At 45.4% G+C, this 19,642-nt stretch overlaps 2 protein-coding genes across 4 annotated transcripts; one reads left to right on the top strand and one right to left on the bottom strand.

Annotated features, from left to right (window-relative positions):
* The first annotated feature begins 113 nt into the window (after positions 1–113).
* LOC115176085 (zinc finger protein 687b) lies at positions 114–9,629 on the top strand. Of its 3 annotated transcripts, none has more exons than XM_029735878.1 (10): positions 114–303; positions 1,067–3,394; positions 3,660–3,922; positions 4,337–4,521; positions 4,964–5,140; positions 5,432–5,594; positions 5,771–6,106; positions 7,434–7,546; positions 7,863–7,959; positions 8,132–9,629. In XM_029735878.1, the coding sequence occupies exons 2-10, from the start codon at positions 1,081–1,083 to the stop codon at positions 8,705–8,707; spliced, it is 4,224 nt and encodes a 1,407-aa protein (XP_029591738.1). In that variant the 5' UTR covers positions 114–303; positions 1,067–1,080; the 3' UTR covers positions 8,708–9,629. The 3 variants fall into 3 exon arrangements, with proteins under 3 accessions (XP_029591738.1, XP_029591736.1, XP_029591737.1); XM_029735876.1 differs by having other exon boundaries at positions 3,624–3,922; XM_029735877.1 differs by lacking the exon at positions 114–303 and adding an exon at positions 323–512 and having other exon boundaries at positions 3,624–3,922.
* A 6,012-nt stretch (positions 9,630–15,641) lies between these two features.
* Positions 15,642–18,388, bottom strand: aqp10b (aquaporin 10b). The gene is made up of 6 exons (XM_029735898.1): positions 18,176–18,388; positions 17,143–17,269; positions 16,895–17,032; positions 16,682–16,800; positions 16,251–16,468; positions 15,642–16,043 (listed from the first exon to the last, which is right to left on the bottom strand). The coding sequence occupies exons 1-6, from the start codon at positions 18,311–18,313 to the stop codon at positions 15,824–15,826; spliced, it is 960 nt and encodes a 319-aa protein (XP_029591758.1). The 5' UTR covers positions 18,314–18,388; the 3' UTR covers positions 15,642–15,823.
* Between the last annotated feature and the right edge of the window lie 1,254 nt (positions 18,389–19,642).

Genomic DNA, 19,642 nt, shown 5'->3' with positions numbered 1-19,642 from the left:
CCAGTCCCCACTCCTCAACCCATTATAGCTAGAACAGGAAAGCTTAATTAGAGAGAGGTGTGTGAACTATTGTGGCAAGAATTAACATATCTGTTTTTATTGTGTTATCTTTTGTGTTCACATTTACAATTAACAAATGACATTTGTCCGTATGTGGCACCATTCCCATGACAATTTATTTTTGGAGCTTCGGCAATAAAAAATTGCATTAATACAATGATCTGATAGGACCTCTCCATCGTGTGGCAGGAAGTAAAGGCACGTCATCTGGAGCGGGCGACAATAGTGGAATCACAGATCCAGGTAAACTATAAAAATATGTGCAATTGAGAATCAAAATACCGGTCCCATCAATTGTCCACAGTGACAATGATCTATGGTTATTTCCCAGTAACTCGTTATGAATGCATGGAATGGCCTCCACTAAAGGACCCCTCGCTCTGCTTGGGCTCAGCGCGGCCGGGCCATCTAGCCTGGCGGGGGAAGCCGAAATAAACTTACAGCTGCGAGACGTTTGTGGTTTTAAATGATTGATTAATTGTGGAACCATTGTAGGTTAATCCATATGTAAAGTATATCGAATTTAACGTCCACACTCAGTGAATTCATCTATTGAACAGATAAACAATTGGATTTATTTCTTAGCTAGTTAGCTAAATATGTTGTTGCTAGTCTGTCGTAGATCTCAGCTAGCTAGCGTTAGCTATTGGTTGACTATCGTAGCGAGACGGGCTGTCTGTGTCAAACTGCATTGTGTTCATGCTAGCTGGCTAGGTAATAACAGCACAGCACCCCTTTCGCAATGTTTACTGTATGCAATGTTTTGAGAAGCTGGCTAACAGTCGCTACAACTGCTCGGGTCAAATAAATCCTGTTCGACTTGGATCTGTGTTAATAACTTGCTTAGCTACTAACTAGCTAGCTACCTTTACTGAACTGCAACATATAAGGACAGCCAACTGGCTATCAATTTAGCAATTTCAATGAGAAATTAGAAACACAGGATGTTTTAAACTTGGACTCATATCACTCATTTTCTGTCCTCTTGGTGTGTCCTCTCTTGCAGGATTTGGTCCCGGCATGGGGGACATGAAGACCCCAGATTTCGATGACCTATTGGCAGCATTTGACATTCCTGACATCGATGCTAAAGAGGCCATCCAGTCTGCTGATGAGGCTGACGGACCAGGCGGTGCACCTCTGGGAAAGCCGGACAGTGGGGTTGGTGTAGGGCCATCTCTGAGACCACCTAGCCCCACGGACCCCCAGGCTGACACCCCTATTGTCAGCGTTATCGTAAAGAACTGTGTACGACCTGACATCGATGGAGGGGATGAGGACACAGACCAGAACACTATGGACAGCATTGCCGGGGTCGCTATGGGTCCACGGCTCGGTGTCTGTGCCCCAGGCATGGCGGAATCTGAACCACTCAACCACAATGGGTTTGGGGCTGCGGGTATAACTACCCCCCTAACCCAGGCTCAGGCCCAATCTAATGGGGAGCCGTGGTCAGTGTCTACCCCCAAAACAGAGGGTGGAGGAGGCGGTGCTGGATCAACTAAATCAGTCAAGCAGGTTGGCAATATATTCAACAGACTGAAGCCTCTTATGGCGCAAGGGTCGGGAGACCCTGTAGGGAGGGCGAGGAAGATGCAGCTCCTACAGCAGCAGCACACACGGCAAGAGACAGGCAAAGAAGCTTCGTTATCCTCCTCTTCATCTGTTGTGTCTGCGTCTCTTGTCTCAGGAGTATCAGTAGGACTGTCCTCTCCTTTCTTCCCACCTTCCAAGCCTCTGCTCCCGTCCCCGCCATCAGCCCTCTCCTCACACCCGTTGCACTCATCTCAGCCGTTTAACGGGGCACCTAAAGCCGGCCCGGCATTGTGTCCCAGAGACTCAGAGGGGGATGATTCCGATCCGGACCTAGGGCCCCCGCTGCTGATCCAGGAACCTCCTGACTCCCCCTCCCGCACCCCTCCCAAACTGACCCGTCGTTTTAGGTCCTCTGCTGGCCGCTCTGACTCCACCCATCCCATGGCCTCATCGGCAGCTCATCCCAAACCAGGGGACACTCCCTCGGGCTGTAGAGTGACCTCAACTGCCCAGTCAGGCTCCACAAAGAGTCTACCACAGGAGCATGTTATAGAAGAGCGAGACTCACCTGAAAGTCCTGAGCCAGAGATACCCAAATCAGCAGCACCAGTAACCGACAAGAGGTGCTCCAGCCCTGCAGTAGCCTCCACACCACCCCCCTCAGACCTTCAGGAGCCTAAGGAGGAGGAGGAGGAGGAGGAGATGGAGGTGGGAAATGGAATAGAGAAGGCTATGGATGGCAAGGAGGAAGAGGGTGCAATTGGAGAGGAAGAGAGTGCAAGAACAGGAGAGGAGAAAATGGAGGTGGATGATGGCAAGTCCACACCTCCAACCACTGAAGGTTGCACCTCAACTCCAGGAGGGCCTGCTGCTCCTGCCCGGCCCCTCAAAGTGAGGATAAAGACCATCAAAACCTCCACTGGTGGAATCACCAGAACTGTTACCAGGGTCGCACCCAAAGCAGGTGCTGCTGGAGCCAAGGGTTTGGAGCCCAGCAAAGCTCCACCAGTGGTGCGGAAGACCCCAGTCAACAGGGCCTGGAAACCTGACACTCCCTCTGGTCGTATGGCAGCCTCCCAGCCACAGAAAGCAAAGAGCCTCAACACACTACCCGTGTCTACACTACCAGCCAGTAGTGCTATGCTAGCTGCTGCAACCAAGGCTCAGAACAAGATGGCTGCCTCCTCGGACAAGGCCAAGGTATCTGCCACTGCTGTTAGCATCACTAAATCTGCCGCCCTGCCTGCCTCTCCCTCGGTCGCCTCCTCTCCGAAGTTCTCAGTAGCCACTGGTGGGATGAGCGTACGTCCTGTTGGTGCTAAAACGTCTAACGGAGGCAGCGCCAGCGTCCTAGCCGGCACTCACCAGCCAAACAAGCCTGCCTCCATCGTGAACAGCACGGGCGCCGTCATTTCCCGCAGCCAGTCTAGTCTGGTGGAGGCCTTCAACAAGATCCTCAACAGCAAGAACCTGCTGCCCAGTTATAAGCCCGACCTCTCGGCAGCTCCGCCCCCAGAATGGGGGCTCCCTCTGCCTGCCACGGGCTACCGCTGTCTAGAATGTGGCGATGCCTTCGCCCTGGAGCGCAGCCTGGCCCGCCACTATGACAGGCGCTCGCTGCGCATCGAGGTGACCTGCAACCACTGTGCCAAGCGGCTGGCCTTTTTCAACAAGTGCAGCCTGCTGCTCCACGCCAGGGAGCATAAGGAACGAGGGCTGGTAATGCAGTGCTCTCACCTCGTCATGAGGCCCGTCACCGTGGAGCAGATGATTGGCCAGCAGGACACCACACCCATTGGTAAGGCTGGACTTTCGGAAGAGTTTAGTGAAAATGGCTTCGTCCCATAGGACGCAGCAAAAAAGTTTAAGCAATTTAGGACACATACAATGTGGCTATATAAACAAAGCTTTATTTCTGTCAGGATGTGGTCCATCTTATTTTATGAAATACGAGAGAGAGATACCATCATGCAATTGACTTCCAACTTCATTGTATTCTTGCTTCGCTTTCTTGCTTTGTTGACCAGGCATGTGTTCCCCTTCAATCTCCTCTCCTCCTCCAGTCTCCTCCCCCTCCACCACGTCTGGAGCCCCCGCCGTGTCATCCAGTTCCAGCCCACTGAAGGACACACAGTCTCAATCTGCAGCCCAGCTGAGACCGGTCCGCCGTGCGCCCCAGATCCCCCAGGTGCTGATGCCCCTCCCCAGCAAGAAGGGAGAGGTGCTGCAGTACCACAACTTCAAGTGTCCCGAGTGCCAGGCCCAGTTCTCTGGCAAGGCCGAGCTGGTTGCCCACTTCCAGCAGATCAGAGCTACCCCCAACTCGGTGAGTCCTTTGATACAGAGCCTGAAGTATGGGTGTGCATTACCCACAGGCTAATGACGAACTACTAGTGTCAAGCTTAGTCATACGTAATGACTGAATAAGGCAGTTTCCCAGACACGGATTGTGGACTGCTTTACTCAATGGACTGCTTTACTTTATGTATTGGTCAGTACTATTACGCAATATTAGTGTTTTACTATGAAAACAAGGCATTTGTAATGCCTCAATATGACTTAATTACTTTAAAACATGTTCTCTCTCTTCCTTGGCCAGACCTGTGGGTGTGCATTGATGACTGGCTTATTACACAGTACTAGTATTAGTTTTACAGTATTAGAAGTAGTAGTGTATTCATAGTGTTATGCCTTATTCAACTTTTTAAACATTTTCTCCCACTCTCTCCTCCCTGCCCAGACCTGTATGCTGTGCTCCCCTCCCATGATGCTGCCTAACTGGTGCAGTGTGTCGGCTCACCAGAGGATTCATAAGCACCGGGCACCCCACGTCTGTCCAGAGTGTGGGGGCATCGCCCGGCAGGCCAGCTTCCAGACCCACCTGGAGGAGGCCTGTCTGCACTTCGCCCGCCGCATTGGATACAGGTGAAGAGATAGTTTCTGCACTTACAAGTCGGCAACAAATGTAATAAGTCCGCACACAAAAGGATGACGCAAAAGTATTTTCACTAGCTTAAACAGATGTTTCGGCTTAGCAGCCGTATTCAGTGTGTGGTCACCTGCACTGATAGACAATTGTGCTACAAATACGTGCAAGTGTACATACCACAAACTACTGCTTAGATGCAGCATTATGTATTATTATGACACTCCATTGTCAGGTGGATGTATGAGGGATACATACAGTAATCAAATGCAAATACACGCCCTCTAACTCAAAGATATGTGAAAAGACATGTGGCTGAAGATTCTTTCCGTAGTTGCATCACAATCAAGCCACCCAATTTGTCAACGGCCACTCTACATTAGCATCAGTGACTAAACCTATGTGTTTAACATTTTGTTTTTGGTCATATCTGTTCCCCAGGTGCTCCAGTTGCCAGGTGGTCTTCGGGGGTCTGAACTCCATCAAGTCCCACATCCAGACAGCCCACTGCGAGGTGTTCCATAAGTGCCCCAGCTGCCCTATGGCCTTTAAGTCTGCCCCTAGTGCACAGGGACACATCAGCACCCAGCACCCCACCCTCACCGGGGGACAGGCCAAGTAAGTGCCCCACAGTTACTGAACCATGTTATGTCTCTAGGTTTAGAGCAGTGTTTTGCAATCCTGGTCCTGAAGACCCAGAGGGGTGCACATTTTTGTCCTAGTGCTCTAGCACTGACACACTTAATTCAACTGTGTTCATGTGTGTTAGAACAAAAATGTACACCTCTTTGGGTCTCCAGAATTGGGAAACACTGTTTTTTAGTTGATTGTAAAGCGTGTCTGTCACAATTTGAGCCCTGAAAAAAAGCTTAATTCACTCCTAAATGATCTATTTCTCTGTATTTGCAGATTGATCTACAAGTGTGTGATGTGTGATACAGTTTTTACCCAGAAACCCTTACTGTACATGCATTTCGACACCCACCTGTCCAAGCAGAAAGTGCATGTGTTCAAGTGTCCTGACTGCACCAAACTCTACGCACAGAAAGGTTCCATGATGGAACACATAAAGGTTTGTTTAGTTAAATTCTAACTCACAGGTAAACATATGATTGTAGTAAAGGAAAGTGATATGTTAGTTGATCAATCCCCTGGATGGTAAATAGTAATTTATAGGAGCTAATTTGTCAATATTGTCTTCCCTTTTCTCTTGTCTGATTTGGTTATTCCTTTCTTCCTCTTATCCAGACTGCTCACAGAAGGCTGTCAGTCAAACAGGAGGGCCAATCCAATGCCTCTGCCCCTGCCGCCACCAATCCCTCAGCCCCCTCCCTCCCAAAACCCAAGCCCTCTGCAAAAAAGGACAGCTCAGATGGGGAGGACTGGGGCCGAGACCAAGAGGAGGAGGAGGAGGAAGGAGAGGAAGAGGGGGGTGAGGACTATGAGGAACCTGAGAATCAGTCTAGTTCTATGGAGGTAGGCAGCCATCGTGGGACGATCTCAGAATGGAGCTGCCAGCAATGTCAGAAGACCTTCACACAGAGCGACGACTACATCTCTCACATGAAGACAGAGCACGGAAAGGTAAGGTCGTACAAATGTAATTATCTGTATAACCGATGCCCCACTTCACATAAAAAATAAAGATGTGAATCGATTATTTTTAACAAATCGAATGATTCACTTTGCCATTGTAGTATTTGGGATTCGGTTAGATCGCGGTGAATTGAATCAAATGATAATTTGTGAATTGCAAAACGTAAAAGAAATTGTAGGCTTCCGTTTGGATTATGTTGCTGTAAAACTTGTTTTGTAGATACTTTAAGATTTGGGCATTGCAACTGTGCTGGCTAATTTCTGCATTACCAAATGAGGAGAGTTAAACACACCAGTCCAAGTTAACTACATCTTTAATACTTAAGATACTTTTGCAAAAGCACTTTACCTTCAATAATGCACTCTCTCGAATGAACCAGGAAGGTGATTACACAATGGCTACAGAGATATTTTATAGCAAAGATGCACCCCCTTCAACGTACATTGACAAACCACAGATCTTAGTAACAGTTCACAAAGGTTAAGTTTTGTATGACAGATATCCATAAAACACAGCAGACAGTAACTGCTATGTCAACAGGGTTCATTATATAGACCGGTGTCTGGTCTCCCTAGAACCGTCCCTCCCTGGTACTTCATAGAACAAAAACACCATTTCATCCAATGGCATATATCAATTGTCAACTCTAGATACTCCCATCTCAAGCAAACCCCCTCTTGACCCCACTCCTGGACAGGCTCACTGGAGGGAGTGAGCCTCTAGGCCATATACTATCACAGGATAAGTGTGAGATCTAAGAGGACACATACAAGGGTCCGGTTACTGCCATAAACCTCCCCACAATAAAGAAAAGGAGGGAGTGACTTGCTCACAGACATTGTGGAGACAAGTCATTGGTTCCCCATTAATCACGCCATCCCTTCACATGGTTTAAGAATAGGTAAAGACACATTCCCATATAAAAGACAAGTCTGACCTCTCCCCTCTCTGGGCCCAAAGTGTCTGAGCCCCAGCTAAGGGAAACGTGCAACTGAAAGACACCAGAGTCCAAAGGACACTTTCTAATGACAAGTATCTCACATAAGCATATTATACTAATAAAACATCTTAATTATCTATGTTACCCAACTAATTCTGATTCATCCACCACATGCCCCTCTCAAGGGACTGACTGGGACCCCAAAACCATTATACAAAAGAATCTCTTGCTGAGGTCACTAGGTGTTGTACCAAGGTTGTTTAGTATTTGTATGACCTTAGTGTAATGTGTGTGTGTGTGTGTGTGTGTGTGTGTGTGTGTACACACGCACAGAGGACTCACCCTCTCTTTTCTCCTTGAATCTGCCTCTGTAGGCTATGAAGAAGTTCCCGTGTTGTGTGTGTGAGAGCTCCTTCTCCACCTCTTCCAGCCTGCGGCGCCATGTACGCGTCATCCACGAGGGCAACAAGAGAGTCTTCCACTGCCAGTGAGTGAACCCCATACTCATCTAAACATCCACAAAAGCACCATATTTTGTCCCCTGTAGCTCAATTGGTAGAGCACGGATAGTGGGCTTGATTCCCAGGGCTACTCGTACGTAAAAACAAATGCTGTATGCATAAACTAACTCACTTTGGGGGGAAAAAGTGTCTGCTAAGTAGGATATATATTATATTTGAAAATGTCTAGAGTTGATATGACAAGACAATTAGCACGGACATTTAGAATGTTAAGTTCAGTCGAATATCAGCCCACCTAGGAAAAGTGTGCAACATCCTCAGAGCATACTTGTGTGTTTGCAGATATTGCACAGAGGGCAAGCGGACCTTCAGCAGTCGGCTCATACTAGAGAAGCATATCCAGGTCCATCATCACAGGGTCAGAGCCACTGAAGGACAGGTCAGTTAGAATCCATTCTTCTTTCCATCACTTGGTGGGGGTACATTTCAGTAATGTTACCCATGGTGTGGTGACTTGGATCTGAGTATGTTAAACCAAAAATCAATAATGCTTTTTGACGTTCTCTCTTTCCCTCCATCACCCCTCTGTCCCCATGCATGGTTCTCCACAGACCAGGAAGCGTTCAGTCCCGGGTAAGGGCCCGGGCAGCTCATCTGAACTTGACGGGGAGGGGGGGCCACCAGGGGACGAGGAAGGGGGCGGCACTGACAGCCGAGAGGCCACAGAGGGGGGCGAGGAGAGCAGCATTCCCGTGAAGAAAACACGAGCGTTGGCGCTTCCCGAGCCCGAGGAGGACGACAACGTGTTCCGCTGCGTGCCGTGCGGCTTTGCCACGGAGGACGGCGTCGAATTCCAGCGCCACATCCCGCAGCATCGCGCTGACGCCGCCTCCTTCCAGTGCCTGCAGTGTGGCGTGTGCTTCGCCTCGGCTGGCTCCCTGGGACGCCACCGTTTCATCACCCACCGTGTGAGAGATCCCCAGGGGGAGTCCAACCACAGGCCACCCCGCACCCCCTCCTCCCCGGACGGCTTACCCTCATCCCCACAGGACGGAGAGGACGGTAAGGGGAAAATGAGCTGCAGGGTGTGCAGCCGGCGTTTCGACAGGGCCTCCGACCTTAACACCCACTTGAGGACCCACGGCATGGCCTTCATTGCCGCCCACAAGACGGACAAGCCCCAGTAGGGTGAAGTTGCCCCTAGATGCTGATCCTGGGTCAGTTTTTCATTTCCCCCACTAATGGTTAGGATTGGGGGAGAAGAAGCAGATCCTAGATCTGTAACTCGGGGAAACTTCGCCCCAGTATAGAAAGGAGGGGTGAGGCCTCGGAGTGACGGACAGGCCTGGGAGATGAGGGGTTTTGACTTTAGGGGAACTGAATGTGGAAAGATGAGAGCTGACCCAGATGTACTTCTGTGCCGTTTTGAGCCACTTGAGCTCTGTGTTTCTTTGTCACGCTCGCATGCTGATCATCATACTGAGCAGTGGACTGGACACGCATGAGGATGGGAGTTCTGAGGGTCAAGACCACCTGATCATAGCATCGACATCAGCCATATGTGTCCAACTTTTCCATGATTGTGTACGTTTTTCTGCCATTAATATGGTTTGTCTATCATTTCTACATGCATTTCCTTCTGTATTTTCTTACTAATTTCCTTTTCCGAGCTATGTGTCTCGAAAGGTATTCTGTCTTGCATTACATCGTTAAACTTGCATCCACACCGACCCACTGTACAAAGAAAGCACTCTTGTTGGTCATAGATCAGTTTCTATGGGTCCCCCTCTGTAGTGAGGGTTCTATAAAACTGTTCTCAAATCAGTGTCCAATTTAATTTGGTATCTGTAGCAAAAAATAGTATTGAGAGTAACACTGATTTTAAGTACTAATGACATTGTTCTATTTATTTATATGAAACACATTGTCGTCGTTTGAGTTATCTGCAGCCAATCTTATAGCAAGATTCAATGGTAAAGGGAACTTGAAATGTATGACACAGACAGGTGAGATTTATTTCTCTGTTTGATACGCTGAACAAAAATATGAACGCAACATATAAAGTGTTGGTTTCATGAACTGAAATAAAATATCCCAGACGCACAAAAAGCTTCTCTCAAATTTTGTGCATGTCCCTTTTAGTGAGCATTGCTCCTTTGCCAAGATAATCCACCAAACAGGTGTGGCATATCAAGAAGCTAATTAAACAGCATAATCATTACACAGATGCACCTTGTGCTGGGGACAATAAATGGCCACTAAAATATTGAGGGAGAATGCAATTGGCATACTGACTGCAGGAATGCCCAAATGAACTGTTGCCAGAGAATTGAATGTTCATTTCTCTACCATAAACTGCCTCCATCGTTTTTGAGTATTTGGCAAGTACGGCCTCACAACCACGCCAGCCCAGGACCTCAACACAAACTGTCAGAAACCATCTCAGGGAAGCTAATCTGCGTGCTCGTCGTCTTCACTTGACTGCAGTTTGGTGTCAACCGTGTCAGTTGGCAAATGCTCACCTTCGATGGCCACTGGCACGCTGGAGAAGTTCTCTTCACAGATGAATCCGTTTAAACTATACTAGGCAGATGGTGTTGTGTGGATGAGCGATTTGCTGATGTCAACATGGGGAACAGAGTGCCCCATGGAGTTATGGTATGGGCAGGCATAAGCTACGGACAACGAACACATTTTATCAATGGCAATTTGAGCGCACAAAGATATTGTGTTGAGATCCTGAGGCCCACAGTCATGCCATTCATCCGCCGCCATTACCTCATGATTCAGCATGATAAAGCAACGCCCATGTCGCAATGATCTGTACTCAATTGCTGGAAACTCAATGTCCCAGTTCTTTCATGGCCTGCATACTCCAGTCGTCAATTGAGCATGTTTGGGATCGACGTGTACAAAAGCGTGCTCCAGTTGCCGCCAATATCCAGAAACATCGCACAGCCGTTGAAGAGTGGGACAACATTCCACAGGCAACAGCCCGATGAACTCTATGGGAAGATGTGTCGCGCTGTATGAGGCCACACCAGATACTGACTTGTTTTCAGATCCACGCCCCTACCTTTTTATTAAGGTATGTAACCAACACATGCATATTGGTATTCCCAGTCGTGAAATCCATAGATTAGGGCCAGATGAATTTATTTATATGAACTGGAAAATCTTTGAAATTGTTGCGTTTTATATATTAGTTCAGTGTAGATTATTGTAACCCGTCTTGTTTCGAGTGGTACATTGTCATAACTTTTAGCCAAGATAAGTGAGTTCCAAGATTTTACCAGTGGTGCACATGGGTATATGTTGCACGGACCATATCATACGCTAAAAGAAAGCGTTCGGGTTTTGTTACTTGTTATGAAAATGTTAATTTAAGTATAGTATTTGTACTCAAATGTTTTGTTCTTCAACCAATTTGAATAAAAAATAACAGGATTTTTATGGGAGGTAGGCTAGCTATAGATTGTCACACTCAACTAAGCAGAAGGAGAGTGCGAGGGGTTGTAATTGTGTTTTTAATGTGTATGGAAATTTCTCTGAATTGTTTTCTAACTGCAGAATCAGTGCTTGACCTATTTGTTTTTTTGGTTTCCTTTTGTCACCTGCTATGAAATACTAATATATATATATATATATATATATATATCGTGCATTCGGAAAGTATTCAGACCCCTACCCTTTTTCCACATTTTATATTTAGCCTTATTCTAAAATGGATTAAATAAATCTACACACAATATCCCATAATGACAAAGCGAACAGGTTTTTAACAAATTTATAAAAAATTAAACATACCTTATTTACATAAGTATTTAGATGCTTTGCTATGAAACTCAAAATTGAGCTCAGGTGCATCCTGTTACTACAACTTGGAGTCCACCTGTGGTAAATTCAATTGATTGGACATGATTAGGAAAGGCACACCTGTCTATATAAGGTCCCACAGTTGACAGTGCATGTCGGAGCACAAACCAATGAGGTCGAATAAATTGTCCATAGAGGTTCGAGACAGGATTGTGTCGAGGCACAAATTTGGGGAGGGGGTACGAAAACATTTCTACAGCATGGAAGGTCCCCACGAACACAGTGGCCTCCATTATTCTTAACCACCAAGACTCTTCCTAGAGCTGGCCGTCCAGCCAAACTGAGCAATCGCAGGAGAAGGGCTTTGGTCAGGGAGGTGACCAAGAACCTGATGGTCACTGACAAAAGATCCAGAGTTCCTCTGTGGAGATGGTAGGACAACCATCTCTGCAGCACTCAACCAATCAGGCCTTTATGGTAGAGCGGTCAGACGGAAGCCACTCCTCAGTAAAAGGCACATAACAGCCCGCTTGGAGTTTGCCTAAAGGCTCCTAACAGACTCTGACCATAAGAAACAACATTCTCTGGTCTGATGAAACCAAGATTGACCTCTTTGGCCTGAATGCCAAGCGTCAGGTTTGGAGGAAACCTGGCACCATCCCTATGGTGAAGCATGGTGGTGGCAGCATCATGCTGTGGGGTTGTTTTACAGCGGCACGGACTGGGAGACAAGTCAGGATCGAGGGAAAGATGAACATAGCAAAGTACAGAGAGGTCCTTGATGAAAACCTGCTGCGGAGTGATCAGGACCTCAGACTGGGATGAAGGTTCCCCTTCCAACAGGACAATGACCCTAAGCACACAGCCGAGACAACACAGGAGTCTCAATGTCTAGGTTGGCCCGGACTTGAACCCGATCGAACATCTCTGGAGAAACTTGAAAATGTGTGCAGCGAGGCTCCCCATCCAACCTGACAGCTCTTGAGACGATCTGCAGAGAGGAATGGGAGAAACTCCTCATACAGGTGTGCCAAGCTTGTAGCATCATACCCAAGAAGACGTGAGGCTGTAATCGCTGCCAAAGGTGCTTCAACAAAGTACTGAGTAAAGGGTCTGAATACTTATGTAAATGTCTTAAGTTTATTTGTCATTTATAAAAACATGTATTTTCTTTGTCATTATGGGGTATTGTGTGTAGATTTGAAGGGGAAAAAAACAATTTATTCAATTTTAGGATAAGGATGTAACGTAACAAAGTCAAGGGGTCTGAATACTTTCCGAATGCACTGTATATACAGTACCAGTCAAGTTTGGACACACCTACTCATTCCAGGGTTTTTCTTTTACTATTTTCTACATTGTAGAATAATAGTGAAGACAAACTATGAAATAACACATTTCATAGTAGTAAACCAAAAAGTGTTAAACAAATCACAATATATTTGATTCTTCAAAGTAGCCACCCTTTGCCTTGATGACAGCTTTGCACCCTGTTGGTATTCTCTCAACCAGCTTCACCTGGAATGCTTTTCCAACAATCTTGAAGGAGTTCCCACAACGGCTGAGCACTTGTTGGCTGCTTTTCCTTCACTCTGCAGTTCAACTCATCCCAAACCTTCTTAATTGGGTTGAGGTCGGGTGATTGTGGAAGCCAGTTCAACTGATACAGTACTCCCATCACTCTCCTTCTTGGTCAAATAGCCCTTACACAGTCTGGGAGTTGTTGGGTCATTGTCCAGTTGAAAAACAAATGATTGGATGGCGTATCGCTGCAAAATGCTGTGGTAGCCATGCTGGTTAAGTGTGCCTTGAATTCTAACACCATCACAACTCCTCCATGCTTCACGGTGAGAACCACACATGCGGAGATCATCCGTTCACCTACTCTGCGTCACAAAGACACTGCGTTGGAACCAAAAATCTCACATTTGGACTCACCCGACCACCGGTCTAATGTCCATTGCTCGTGTTTCTTGATCCAAGCAAGTCTCTTCTTCTTATTGGTGTCCTTTAGTACTGGTTTCTTTGCAGCAATTCGACCATGAAGGTCTGGTTCACCGAGTCTCCTCTGAACAGGTGATGTTGAGATGTCTGTTACTCTAATGAACTTCAAATCAAATTTGATTGGTAACATACATGTCTAGCAGATGTTATTGCAGGTGTAGTGAAATCCTTGTTTCTAGCTCCAACAGTGTAGTAATACCAAACAAGTAATATCTAACTGAAGCATTTATTTGGGCTGCAATTTCTGAGGGTGGTAAGTCAAATGAACTTATCCTCTGCAACAGAGGTAACTCGGTCTTCCTTTCATGAGCCAGTTTCATCATAGCGCTTGATGGTTTTTGCGACTGCACTTGAAGAAACTTTAAAATAAATTTTCCACATTGACTGACCATGTCTTAAAGTAATGATAGACTGTCATTTCTCTTTGCTTATTTGAGCTGTTCTTGCCAATATGGACTTATCCCTATTTGGTAAAAGACCATCTTCTGTATACCACCCCTACCTTGTCACAAATACATTGAGGAAAGAAATTCCACAAATTAACTTAACACCTCCAGGTGACTACCTCATGAAGCTGGTTGAGAGAATGCCAAGAGTGTGCAAAGCTGTTATCAAGGCAAAGGGTGGCTACTTTGAAGAAACGCAAATATATTTTGATTTGTTTGACACTTTTTGGGTCACTACATGATTCCATATGGGTTAGTTCATACATTAGTTTTGATGTCTTCACTATTATTCTACAATGTAGAAAATAGTAGGTGTCAGCTTTTGACTGGTACACTATTCATAAAGTATTCAGACCCCTTGATTTTTTTTTCCGTATTCTAAAATGTATCAATCTACACACAATAACCCATAATGACAAATTAAAAACAGGTTTTTAAAAATAACACATTTAAGTATTCAGACCCTTTACTCATTACTTTGTTGAAGCACCTTTGGCAGTGATTACAGCCTCAAGTATTCTTGGGTATCACGCTACAAGCTTGGCACACCTGTATTTAGCCCGGGTAGGCCGTCATTGTAAAATAAGAATTTGTTCTTAACTGACTTACCTAGTCAAATATAGGTTAAATAAAAAATATATATATTTTAGCGAGTTTCTCCCATTCTTCTCTGCAAATCCTCAAGGTCTGTCGGGTTGGATGGGGAGCGTTGCTGCACTGCTATTTTCAGGTCTCTCCAGAGATGTTCGATCGGGTTCAGTCCAGGCTCTGGCAGGGCCACTCAAGTACATTGAGACTTGTCCCGAAGCCACTCCTGCATTGTCTTGGCTGTGTGCTTAGGGTCGTTGTCCTGTTGGAAGGTGAACCTTCGCCCCAGTCTGAGGTCCTGAGTGCTCTGAAGCAAGCAGATTTTCATTAAGGATCTCTGTACTTTGCTCTGTTCATCTTTCCCTTGATCCTGACTAGTCTCCCAGTCCCTGCCGCTAAAAAACGCCACCACCATGCTTCACCGTAGGGATGGTGGCAGGTTTCCTCCAGATGTGACGCTTGGTATTCAGACCGCAGAGTTCAATCTTGGTTTCATAACACCACAGCATTTTGTTTCTCATGGTCAGAGTCCTTTAGGTTCCTTTTGGCAAACTCCATGCAGGCTGTCATGTGCCTTTTACTGAGGAGTGGCTTCCATCTGGCTACTACCATAAAGCCCTGATTGATGGGGTGCTGCAGAGATGGTTGTCCTTCTGGAAGGTTTTCCCATTTCCACAGAGGAACTCTGGAGCTCTGTCAGAGTGACCACCGGGTTCTTGGTCACCTCCATGACCAAGGCTCTACGGACAATTCATTCGGCCTCATGGCTTGGTTTTTGCTCTGACATGCACTGTCAACTGTGGGACCTTTATATAGACAGGCGTGTTCCTTTCCAATCAATTTAATTGACCACAGATGGACTCCAAGTTGTAGAAACATCAAGGATGATCATTGGAAACAGGATGCACCTGAGCTCAATTTCGAGTCTCATAGCAAAGGGTCTGAATACTTATGTAACTGAGGTATGTTTATTTTTTTATATATTAGCAAAAATGTGTGTAGATTGAGGAAAAGTTATTTCATCCATTTTAGAATAAGGCTGTAACATAAAATGTGGAAAAAGGAAGGGGTCTGAATACTTTCCGAAGGTACTATAGATAAATAATGATTCCGCTTTTATTTTCCATCTGTATTGTGGTCTGTGTGCTGAATTGTCATACATTTTATGTGCCGTTTCAAAATAAATGTGTAAGGGAGAACTTTGCTTTATCAAGTCTCTACTTCTGTCCAGTCATTGAAGAAGCTTTATATAACTGTTTAGGGATAGTATTGTATGACATTTTTAATTTAGGCACATTTACATTATGTACAACTACAGTATTTTATACAGATTGATAATCATTCCTCTGTTTATAATTGTGACACATACACTAGTGTCTTGCAAAGAGTGTAATCTTATAGCCCTTTCGGAAATAACCGTTTAAAATCCCACTATTAGATTCTCCCATTTCACATGAGGGTCCCATCCAGTCCATCCTTAGGGTTGTTTTTTTCTGGATGTAGCTCCACTGCCTGCCTGTTCTCAGTGGCCTGTCCTTGGGCTGAGGACTCCGAGATGAGCCCCTTCTCTGGATGGTGGACCTCAATGAGGAGCTCGTAGATCAGTGTGCCTACCAGAGCGCCGGCACAAGTGGCCACTAAAGGCACCCACCACCAACTACGTCCCGCCCTGAGAGGGAAAGAAACAGTAACATCTCTTACCTGCTATCTGTATCAGCGTATACACAATGTCAAAGTACAATACTTTGCGTTCAGCTTAAGATCCTAATGTGAATTTCAAGATCCCCCTAAAAATGCCTAACATATTAAAGCACTTGTTTGGTTTACTTAAACAAGGGCATTAAGAGTGTCAAAATATGTAGCAGAACTGACTTACCTAAACACCTCATCCCCCCAGCCAGCAATGTATGTGAACAGTCTAGGCCCAATGTCTCTGGCTGGGTTCAGGGCGTAGCCGCTGTTGGAGCCCATGGAGACTCCGATCACCAACACCACAGCCCCCACCAGCACCGGCTGCAGACCTGCAGGCGCCGGGCTGTTCCTGGTGTCCCCCAGAGCCAGGATACACACCATGAGAGCAGCCGTGCCAACCACCTGGAGGTGGTGAGCCGGTTAACCACTACAGAGCAGTGACACCATGATAAGACTAACTATGAAGGCTGAGGCGCCATTCAACCTCTCCCAAATTATTGATTAGAAGACAGCCCTTAGTAAAAGACCTGATTGAGTCTTCCAGGTACAAATACATTTCCAATGTGTTTATGTTAGTTATCTTATATTCATGTAAACCAAGAAGGGGGTTCCGACCTGGTCCATGATGCCACCCCACAGGCTCAGGTAGTCAGCAGGGTAGGTGGAGAAGATGCCTGCTGTGGCTTTGGGACCGCTCACGGTCAGGTGACCACCACTGTAGAACTGTATAGCATCTGTGAATGGAAACACGCACACACACACTATCATGCTCCAGCCATAACTTTTGATTCTAGTATTCAAGATTGATATTCTACATTTTCCCCTTACCATAGTACTGCAGGGCTACGGTGGCAGCAGCCATAAAGGCCCCCAGAATCTGGAACAAGACGTAGAAAGGCAGGCGTGTCCAAGGATGCCTGCCCAGAAAGCAGAGGCTGAGAGACACTGCAGGGTTTAGGTGAGCACCTTTGAGAGAACAAAACAACCATTATTTGATAATGTATCAACTATTTTATCAAGATATGGCCTCTTTCTGTCCTCATCCACATGTATAGATTTACACTCATAGACTTTACCTGACACCCCACGGGAAACATAGACTCCAAAGGTGGTTCCCAGAGCGAATCCCAGATTGATTGACAGGTAGTGACCATTACTGTTTTCAGATGTCGTTACCTGGGCAACGGAGCCACATCCAAACAGCTGCAGTCACAACAAAACAAGGCCTGTATCAGGGGAGTTACATCCCTAATGCATCATATCCCCATTTTTTTAAACTACTGCTTGAATTGAGATGTCAAATAATCTCAGAATTTACTGTCATGGGTAATAAATCAGGTAACCAGGAAGGCCTATATCAAATATCAGTTGAAAGTGGTTCCCCATTGTCGTCTACTCAAATAGTGGGGTAACTTCAGAGTACCATTCAAGATCAGGCATGTTTGGCTGATAAGCCAAGGACAGTCTTTACAGTCCTCTGTTCTGAGGAAGTGCATTGCTTTATGATTTTGTTGTGCGCTATAATTTTTATTGACCCTGGCAAGAGCAACAAGGCATTAATCTCAAGGCTTGGGGCATGTTCAATATGGCAGAACGTTTATAATATTGAAAACATTCTTTTCTCCAAATGACTCACACTCTACTGATTTAGGAATTCCCTCCCACACATGCTCTCTTTTGCTCTCTCTCGGGGGTCAAAGTCCTTGGTTAGCCATTGTGACGATCCACCAATAGCACAAATGGGGTTTTGCAAGCACTTACAATTTAAAACAAGATCAGAGCGAGATAGCGTGTGGAAGGACTGGAGATTCAAATTAGAATAATAACATTAAATGCCAAAGTTATCCTTAGTTGGATTGCACCTGCGCTGTCCCTTCCACCATTCACTGTACTTTGACAGACCGACCAATGGACAGATGTCTTAAGGGATAAGGCTCTGCCTAACCTGAAGGATGCACACCACCACTCATTTACAATCCTTGAAATACTACAATCATCTCCCTCTGCCTAACCTCAATCCTTACAACCGAGGTACAGAAGGACAAGTCTCTCCAACCATTCCTACAGAGCAGCATGTACTATTCTGCCGAGTATCAGAAAGGCACTCACAATCATGATGTAGACCCCCAGGCACTCAGCCAAACACTCTCTGACAAGGCTACTCCTGATTCGAAATGTATTCAGCAGTCGGTCCATCCCTGTAGCGTGTTTTGGACACCAAAAAGGAAGCTTATGTAATGTCCTCATCAGTAGTACTACGTAACTTGGACAGTGAACTCTTCCTCTCCGGCTGACTATTAACAAGTTCACACAGACTGAGAAGGCTTGCACGCAATCCTCTACGTCACTTGTTTTATGGCATGACTGAGGCTTGTGTATGTAGAAGGGTTATCACTCTGTTGGTCGTTCAACGAATAGAGTAGTTTCATGTGTCCTTTTTAAGTAGGAATTGTGCACCAATATTACATTTGTTTGTTATATTAAATGAAGAGCCCTTTAATATAGAACACATGGTAAATTCAATAAATCTTGATGTCCCTCGTCAGGTTGTTTTTAGGAAACCCCAATATTTTTTTATTTTTTTTGGGGGGGGGGGGGGGGAAATCAGATTTAATATTGCAACTAGATTGTGGCTTCTATCAATGTAATTGTCTGCATCATTTCCAATCCCCCATATTTATTGTATAAATATATATTATTTGAAATATATTTTTCCCTAACCCTAACACTCCCCTAACATTCTATTGGTTGCAAGAATTTTGTATAATTTAAGTAGAAAAACTCTACGTTTTGAATCCAGCGTTGTTTTGTGTATCAGTTCCGTGGAATTGGTACATCAAAAATATTTTCCCGACTATTTTGCAATCTGTATGGCACAGCTGTAAATTTGTTGGTCTAGCTCCAACAGTGCAGTAATATCTAACAATTCCCAACAATACACACAAGTAAAATAATGGAACTAAGGAATATATAAATATTAGGATGAGCAATGTCAGAGTGGCATAGACTAAAATACAGTATATACATATGAGATGAGTAAAGCAAAAATATGTAAACATTATTGGAATGACTAGTGTTCCATTATTCAAGTGGCCAGTGATTTCAAGCCTATGTATATGGGGCAGCAGCCTCTAAGGTGCTAGTGATGGCCTTGAGATAGAAGCTGTTTTTCAGTCTCTCGGTCCCAGCTTTGATGCACCTGTACTGACCTCGCCTTCTGGATGATAGTGGGGTGAACATGCAGTGGCTCGGGTGGTTGCTGTCCTTGATGATCTTTTTGGCCTTTCCCTCATTAAAATGCAAATCAATTTATAAAATTTTTGCCATGTGTTTTTCTGGATTTTTTTGTTGTTATTCTGTGTCTCACTGTTCAAATAAACCTACCATTAAAATTATAGACTGATCATTTCTTTGTCAGTGGGCAAACATACAAAATCAGCAGGGGATCAAATACTTTTTTCCCCTCACTGTACGTCTCGTGTCGAAGCCATTGAATTGCAACTCCACTTTGTCTCTATACTGACGTTTTGCCTGTTTGCTTGCCTTACGGAAGGGATAACTACACTTTGTATTCAG

The sequence above is a fragment of the Salmo trutta genome, chromosome 36, assembly GCF_901001165.1.
Source record: "Salmo trutta chromosome 36, fSalTru1.1, whole genome shotgun sequence".
NCBI lineage: Eukaryota > Metazoa > Chordata > Actinopteri > Salmoniformes > Salmonidae > Salmo > Salmo trutta.
The sequence above is the reverse complement of the archived record's forward strand: the minus strand, read 5'-3'. Positions and strand labels throughout refer to the sequence as shown.

What these genes read in the sequence shown, in the direction of transcription:
- aqp10b (XM_029735898.1), bottom strand. Translation starts at nt 18,313, where the DNA reads ATGAGGACATTACATAAGCTTCCTTTTTGGTGTCCAAAACACGCTACA. An exon ending in TGGGGGTCTACATCATGATT is followed by an intron (nt 17,270 to 18,175) that starts GTGAGTGCCTTT and finishes TTGTGACTGCAG; the next exon opens with CTGTTTGGATGTGGCTCCGT. An exon ending in TGGGGGGATGAGGTGTTTAG is followed by an intron (nt 16,044 to 16,250) that starts GTAAGTCAGTTC and finishes TTTCCCTCTCAG; the next exon opens with GGCGGGACGTAGTTGGTGGT.
- LOC115176085 (XM_029735876.1), top strand. Translation starts at nt 1,081, where the DNA reads ATGGGGGACATGAAGACCCCAGATTTCGATGACCTATTGGCAGCATTT. An exon ending in GCAGGACACCACACCCATTG is followed by an intron (nt 3,395 to 3,623) that starts GTAAGGCTGGAC and finishes TTTGTTGACCAG; the next exon opens with GCATGTGTTCCCCTTCAATC. An exon ending in CCATGATGGAACACATAAAG is followed by an intron (nt 5,595 to 5,770) that starts GTTTGTTTAGTT and finishes CCTCTTATCCAG; the next exon opens with ACTGCTCACAGAAGGCTGTC.